The sequence below is a fragment of the Miscanthus floridulus genome, chromosome 7 (genome assembly GCF_019320115.1).
Source record: "Miscanthus floridulus cultivar M001 chromosome 7, ASM1932011v1, whole genome shotgun sequence".
NCBI lineage: Eukaryota > Viridiplantae > Streptophyta > Magnoliopsida > Poales > Poaceae > Miscanthus > Miscanthus floridulus.
In genome coordinates this window covers 133516594-133524040 of record NC_089586.1, presented here as the reverse complement: position 1 = coordinate 133524040, position 7447 = coordinate 133516594, and the positions used below count along the sequence as shown (strand labels likewise).

The following is a 7447-nucleotide window of genomic DNA, read 5'->3' as shown; positions in this document are numbered from 1 at the left end:
TTTTTATGTAAAAGTGGTAAAAGATATCGCCCTGTTCGTTTGGCTTATAATCCGGTTTTTTTCAGCCAATGAACAATATTTTTCTCTCACAGCAAATCAGCCAACAGTACTTTCAGTCATGGCTTATCAGCCAAGCGAACAGGGCAGACATATTTATTGCTCTATTTAAAATGTGTACTTGCACTGCACGACATTTCAATGATGATATTTTTAATTAGGAAAGCCAATGGATTGGAGTATATCTGTCACTGTCTATTACTCCATCCGTTCCAAATTATAAGACTCTTTGTTTTTTCTAGATTCATGACTTTTGTTATGTATTTAGATATACACTTAGATCCATGTCTAGATGCTTAGTGAAAGCAATATATTTAAAAGAATCTAAAACATCTTATAATTTGAAACGGAGGCACTAACGTCTAATATGCAAACTCGGTAAAAAGATGAATATATTGGTTGTACCGCTATAGCCGACGAAGGAGGTGAACATCGCCACATGGCAAAAAAAAGGATGACAGGTGAATATTACATAGCCGAGGGTTTTTCTCGCAAAGAGAAAAAAATAGTAGTACCTCACCTTGATAGGATAGCAGCTCCTGGGCCCAAGAAGAAGAAGCGGCGAAAGGGCGGCAACCTCGAACGGAATGGTCTGGCTGGCGCCCACCACCGTGAACCCACATGTCAGCTGGATACAAACGTGAAAACCAGGGGCGCCCGGCGTGTTTGTTTAGCTAGGGCGACGAATGGGCGGGAGATTTTGGTGGTTTTGGGCCTCTTTTGTTTTGCCCGCCGAGCCCAATTTAGAAGCCTTCTTGGGTCGGGCCATGGCCCAAGGGGGCTACCCCCGAAAGCATCCTGGTAACCAACCGCCCGCCTTTGTTCCCTTCTGTTCCCTCCAACTCTAGTCCAGCACCCGCCTTTACAGGGAAGCCGGTCCACGAGGGACCCTAGTGTTATGAACCCGACAGGAGCCCCCGAGCCTCTGGGTGATTCGGGAAGAATCGTCTAGGGGATTTTTGTCGGACGAGATGGAGCTCGCTGATCCTAGCGTCAGTGCACGCCATGGGATCGAGCGAGTCAGAGTCGTGGATCCTAGCCTCGGTGTAGTCTGTGCAGCTGAGGTAGTTAGTTAGTTAGTTTAGGGATCGGTTGAGACAAAACTCGCTGGTCCTAGCGTCGGTGCGCGCCGTGGGATCGGGTGAGTCGGAGTCTTGGATCTTGATGGGGCGAGTTCGAGGTCGTAGTCCCAGGCATTTTTTAGTGCAGTCAAAGCGTAGTCGGATGGGGTAAGTTCAGGGTCGCATACCTGGGTAGTTTTGGAGTGCAGTCGAAGTTTAGCCGGATGGGGCAAGTTCGGGGTCATAGACCTAGGTCGTTTGGTGTGCAGTCGAAGCATAGCTAGATGGGACGAGTTTGGGGTCGCAGACCCAGGCATTTGTGTCTTGAGCCCTCGAGCCCCATTGGGCCTTAGTAGGGGTCGGTTTTGAGTTGTGTGCGTTACCCCAACCTCGGTTTCTCACAAACAGAGGGGCTAAGTTTTGTTGCTTGTCTCGGTCGCTTGGGCTCGAGTGACGCGCTTGGTGAGTTCATTAACGGGTATGATCGAGTGGAATCTAGGTCCGTTGTTCATGATGTGGTCGACATAGCCCTCTTATGACATTCCACTGCTCCTTTACCTGCAACCTGGTAGATGCCTGGGTCATTCCGGAGACCGACCCAGGTGGCTTTAATGGCCTTCCCTCGATGGAGATTCTATGGGCTTAGTAGAGGCATAGGATCGAACGAGAAAGTTTAGATGACCCTATCTGCCTGACTAGGCGAGGGCCGCATGGGGCTCAAATGTGTTTTCTCCCCTGGCTCTATCGTTGCTCATGTCGAATGAGGCAACTGCCACTTTGTGACGTAACACGGAGCGTTGTGATGCATTTCGTTACACGTGCGATGCTTAGTTCCTGAGCCCTCGGGCGGTTCAGGGCCCGAATCGTCTAGGGGCATAGGCGTATGGAATGAATACACGTATGGATGTATGAAATGATTTAAAATAAAGAAATAGCAGGGGATGGTAGTGTTACCTTGATGACTCGAGTGACGGGGTTTGAAGAGCTCTAGTCGGAAATGTCTGACCAGGACCCATGCTCATCGTTTGTGACGGAGGGCATGGCCTACATGGGGTGTCCCTTTGCTCCTTACCCGTCCCTTGGTGTGTTTTCCTAAGCCGTTCGATCGACTTAGGAAGCCCGATAGTATCTCCCAGCAGAGATCCTATTTTGGGGTTTTCCAAGTCCTACCTGGGGATACGGAGAGCTGCCTACGTGTGGTGACGCTTTGGTTTTCATGCCTGGTCATGTGATAGTGGTGGGCCATACCCAGGCCATGTCTCGTCTTACCAGATGGCGTTTTGTCTGACCAGGCATCGTTCCATCGGTCAGCGTGCGTCCCATTGGTTAGGGTGTGTCCCATTGTTTCATATCCACATTGAATGGGAGAAGGGAGAGAGTTTTTTGCTATTATCTTTTGCCCCTCTTCAGCTGTCGTGTTTCTTCCTTAAATAGGAGAAGGGAGAGGGCTCTCCGTCATAGTCCTTTGCCTATTCTCCAACTTATTGTCTCTTCTCCTTCTTCCTCCTCACCAAGAGTGCATGTATGCCATGACAGTTCCTAAGTGAGAGAGGGGGTGAGCGAGGGGGAGGACTTATAGATCCTTTTATGAATCTAGAGCGTGATGTCGAGCTAGAGGCTATCTAGGGCGGTGCTGGATTCATCTGTGAGGCCTTCTTTGAGATGGAGCCGTGTGTGGACTTTCTATGGTGGATCTTCACCGGGCGAGCCTTGTCAAAGGGGAAGTCGCTTAGGATCATGCTGGTGGAGGGTTCCACGCCTGCAACTGCTCAGGTTGGCTAGTTAATAAAGTTTGATGAGATCTCTTCCAGCCATGGTGGCCATACCTCGATGGCCGCATCCCTGCCCAGGAGCTGCCTCGACTGCATGAGAAGGTCAGGAGCTCCATGCTCTTCTATTGAGCATCTATGGGTGCGACACCCTTGAGGTACCCGTTGTGCTCACTGAAGTCGAGGGAGCGGAACTAGGCGGGTCCCCTAAGGTACCCGCTGTGTTCGTCAAAGTCGACAAAGCAAAACCGGGTGGGCCCCCAGCGGTGGTGCTTATGTCCGACGACGTTCGGGCGATGTTATCAAGCGGCCGCAGTAGTATTTGGAGTAGTAGTAGAAAATATAATAGTTGAGTTCGTGGGTGAGTCCTCGTGTGAACAATTTTTTTTGTATCAATGAATACATCAGTACTGCTTTTGTGATAGAATCACTATCCGTTCCTTGTTTTTATCCTAGCATAGCTATTGTTCTTGTCCTTTCTTTTTCACACCGGCCCATTAGTTTCGTAGGCTACAGCTTTTTTAAGAACCTAGGCATGGCCCGTGGGGCTCGGCTGCTCGTAACCGTAGGTCGTGGCGGGGTGCGTTCGATTAGGAGTAAGAACAAAGTTACGTAGGATAATCAAAGGAAAAGGAATGTGATTTCGTTTGGGGACAAAGTTGTTTACCATGTGATAGTAAAAAAAGAGAGTAAAAAAGAGAGGTAGTATTCAGTAATGTACCCTCATGGAGCCCCCGAGCGACACGGGCTAAAAGTGTTCGGACTGGGCGCTTTACAGGGGCAAGTGTTGACTAAAAAGCTGTAAGACCAAATTTAGGGGAAAATGGCATAGCTGTTCAATGTTCCAAGTGTTGGTGAGAATGTTGCCATTGTTGTCCTCCAGTTGGTAGGTGCCTAATTGGATTACTTCGGTCACCGTATAGGGCCCTTCCCATGGTGGAGAGAGTTTGTGTTTTTCCTTTGTTGATTGGGTCCTCCGGAGTACGAGATCGCCGACTTCATGTATCCTTCCCCTGATCTTTCTTTCGTAGTACCTACATAGGGTTTCTTGGTAGTGAGCGGAACAGATGACGGTCATCTCGTGGGCCTCCTCGAGTAGGTCGACTGTGTCTTGCTGAGGCTCCACGGCTCGGTCGTGGTCGAAAGCTTTTACTCTTGGGGCGCCATGGTTGAGGTCGGAGGGTAGCACTGTCTCAGCTCCGTAGGCTAGGAAGAAGGGTGTGAACCCTATGGATCGGTTTGGGGTCGTTCTTAGGCTCTAGAGGATCGCTGGGACCTCTGCAACCCATCACCCGATGTACTTGTTGAGTCGATCGAAGATGCGTGGCTTAAGTCCTTGGAGGACCATGCCATTAGCATGCTCGACCTGACCATTAGTTCATGGATGTCCGGCCGAGGCCTAGTCGATCATGATGCCGTATCCATCACTGAAGTCTAGGAAGTTCTTTCCAGTGAAGTTAGTCCTGTGGTCGGTGATGATACAGTTTGGAACACCGAACCGGTAGATGATATCGAGAAAGAATTTGACTGTCTCTTTCGAGTGGATGTTGGTGATGGGCTTAGCCTCTATCCACTTAGTGAACTTATCGACTGCTATGAGTAGGTGAGTGAAGCAGTCTGGGCCCTTTTTGAGGGGTCCCACCATGTCGAGGCCCCAGACCACAAATGGCTAGGTGATCGGGATGGTTTGGAGCTCCTACATCAGCAAATGGGTTTGCTGAGCATAGAACTGGCATCCTTCGTACCTATGGACGACCTCCTCTGCATCTCGTAGCGTGATGGGCCAGTAAAAACCTTGGCGAAAGGCTTTTCCGACCAGTGACCTTGGGGCCATGTGATATTCGTAGATCCTAGTATGGACCTCGAGGAGGAGCTGCTTCCCCTGGTCGGTGCGGCTGCACTTCATGAGTACCCTCGATGGACTCTGTTTGTAGAGTTCGTCACCAAGCACGATAAAGGTCTTGGCGCATCGAGCGATCCATCGGGCCTTAGTCCTTTCGGGTGGGAGAACCTCCTCGAGGAGGTAGGCGAGTAGCGGCGCTCGCCAGTTGGTTTGATCGAGTGCCAATACAGCGATGTTGGCGGGTGACGTCGTCATGGAGGTACTAGGATCGGAGCCCCTGAGCGCTGGCTTGGCGTCGGGGTTAGAGCCCCTAGGCGCCAGCTGGGTGTCGGGTTGTGTCTAGACTGGACCTTCTAGGATGCGGGCGAACGGCTCGTGGACGTCGTTGATGAAGACCCCGTTTGGGGATGGATCCCGCCTGGCGGCCAATTTCACAAGAAAATCGGTGGTGGCGTTGTCCTTTTGGGGGACATGATGTAGCTTGATCTCCTAGAATTTGTCCTCAAGCTTGCGCACCTCTTGGTAGTATGCTGCCATGAGGGCACTTTTGCAGGACTCCTTTATGACCTGATCAACGACCAGCTCCAAGTCGTCGCGAACATAGAGTCGCGTAGCACCAAGCTCGATAGTGATGCATAGTCCGTTGATGAGGGCCTCATACTCCATGGTGTTATTTGAGGCTAAAAAGTGGAGGCGGATGGCATAGCGGAGCCTACTCCCGTCCGAGGAGATCAGAACCACTCCAGCTCCCGAGCCAGGCACCATTACGAACCCGTCGAAGTACATTGTCCAGTACTCATGGGTGATGTCTAGGGTCGATAGCTGTACCTCTATCCATTCGGTGACAAAATTCATGAGAGCCTGAGACTTATTGGCAGTACAGGGGATGTACCTCATATCATGGCCCATGAGTTCGAGTGCCCACTTAGAGATCCATCCTGTGGCGTCGCGGTTGCGGATGATGTCCCCGAGCGGGGATGAAGTGATGACTGCGACTTCATGGTCGGTGAAGTAGTGCAGGAGCTTCTGGGTCACCATCAGCACGACATATAGGAGTTTCTGCACCTAGGGGTACTGAACCTTGGGGTTGGTGAGTACTTCCCTGACGAAGTATATGGGCCGCTAGACCTTAAGTTGGTGTCCTAGCTCCTCCCTTTCGATGACCAGCGCGGCGCTTACCACATGGTTGCTGGCGGCGATGTAGAGTAGAATGGGTTCTCCCTGTTCAAGAGGGATGAGGATCAGGGCTGACATCAGGGATGTTTTGAGGCTATCCAGGGCCTGCTGAGCTTCCTCAGTCTAGACGAAAGTGTCTGTCTTTTTGAGGAGCTTGTAAAGTGGCATCCCCTATTCACTGAGCCAGGAGATGAATCGACTTAGAGTAGCCAGGTAGCCGCTGAGCCTCTGTACACCCTTGACATTGCGTATGGGACCCATGTTGGAGATGGCTGTAATTTTTTAGAGGTTGGCCTCAACGCCGCGCTCGGACATAATGTATCCTAGCAGCTTCCCCTTCGGAACCCTGAAAACACATTTTTCAGGATTTAGCCTGATGTTGAATCTTCTGAGGTTCACGAACATTGTGGCCAAGTTTGCGATCTGGTCGGTGGCTTGAGTTGTTTTGACTACTATGTCATTGACATATACGGCGATCGTTGGTCTTGGCCGCTCGGTTTGATCGAGCTGATCGAGCTGGTTGATTTGGTCGGCGAAGCATTGCTGCATGCACCTTTGGTAGGTGGCGCCAACGTTCTTCAAGCCGAATGGCATGGTTACATAGCAGTACAAACTATATGGGGTGATGAATGAGGTTGCGAGCTGATCGGATTCTTTCATCGTGATCTGGTGATAGCCCGAGTCGGCATCCAGAAAGGAGAGGATCTCACAACCTGAGGTGGAGTCAACTATCTGGTTTATGCGCAGCAAAGGAAAGTGATCCTTTGGACATGCTTTGTTGAGGCCAGTATAATCAACGCATATTCTCTACTTCTCAGTCTTCTTTTTAACAAGAACGAGATTGGCAAGCCAGTCAGAGTGAAAAAACTCTCTAATGAATCTGGCTGCTAGGAGTTTAGCGATCTCTTCGCCTATGGCTCTGCGCCTCTCATCGTCGAAGTGACATAGGTGCTGTTTGGCGGGCTTCGGGCCCAGGATGAGCCATAGTGCATGCTCGACGACCTCCGGTGGTATGCCCGGCATGTCAGAAGGCTGCCATGCGAAGACATCGCGATTGGTGCGCAGGAAGTCAACGAGCTCGCATTCCTATTTGACCGGAAGTTGGGTCCCGATCCGCACCGTGTTGGCCGGGTCGGTGGGGTCGACCCCCACCGCCTTGGTTTCCTCGAGCGGATAGAAGGCCATCAGGGAGGATGGTTTGTTGCAGTCTGGGACTGCTGGGATCGACAATTCCTCGAGCCGTGGGAGCTCGGACAAGTTGATGACCGCAGTGGCGAGCTCATAGTGCTCGTGGTCGCACATGAAGGCATGTGAGAAGGCGCTGCTTATGGTGATGACCTGTTCGGTCCTGGCATCTTTAGCTTGAGGTAGGTATAGTTGGGGATTGTCATAAATTTGGCATAGCATGGTCGCCCCAAGATGGCATGGTAGGACCCTAGAAAGTCCACCACTTCAAAGGTGAGGACCTCCAAGTGGAAGTTGGCTCGGTTGCTGAACGTGACAAGCAGGTCGATCTACCCGAGCGGGTATGCCTACGCTCC

The 7447-nt window shown here is 51.1% G+C and overlaps 1 protein-coding gene across 1 annotated transcript; it reads right to left on the bottom strand.

Moving 5' to 3' along the window:
- Positions 1-5219: 5219 nt before the first annotated feature.
- LOC136466326 (uncharacterized) lies at positions 5220-5768 on the bottom strand. The gene has a single exon (XM_066464701.1). It carries the CDS (start codon positions 5766-5768, stop codon positions 5220-5222), a length of 549 nt encoding a protein of 182 aa, XP_066320798.1.
- Between the last annotated feature and the right edge of the window lie 1679 nt (positions 5769-7447).

Bases quoted from the DNA above. Each gene is read 5' to 3' on its own strand.
- LOC136466326 (XM_066464701.1), bottom strand. From the start codon at position 5,768: ATGGTGACCCAGAAGCTCCTGCACTACTTCACCGACCATGAAGTCGCA.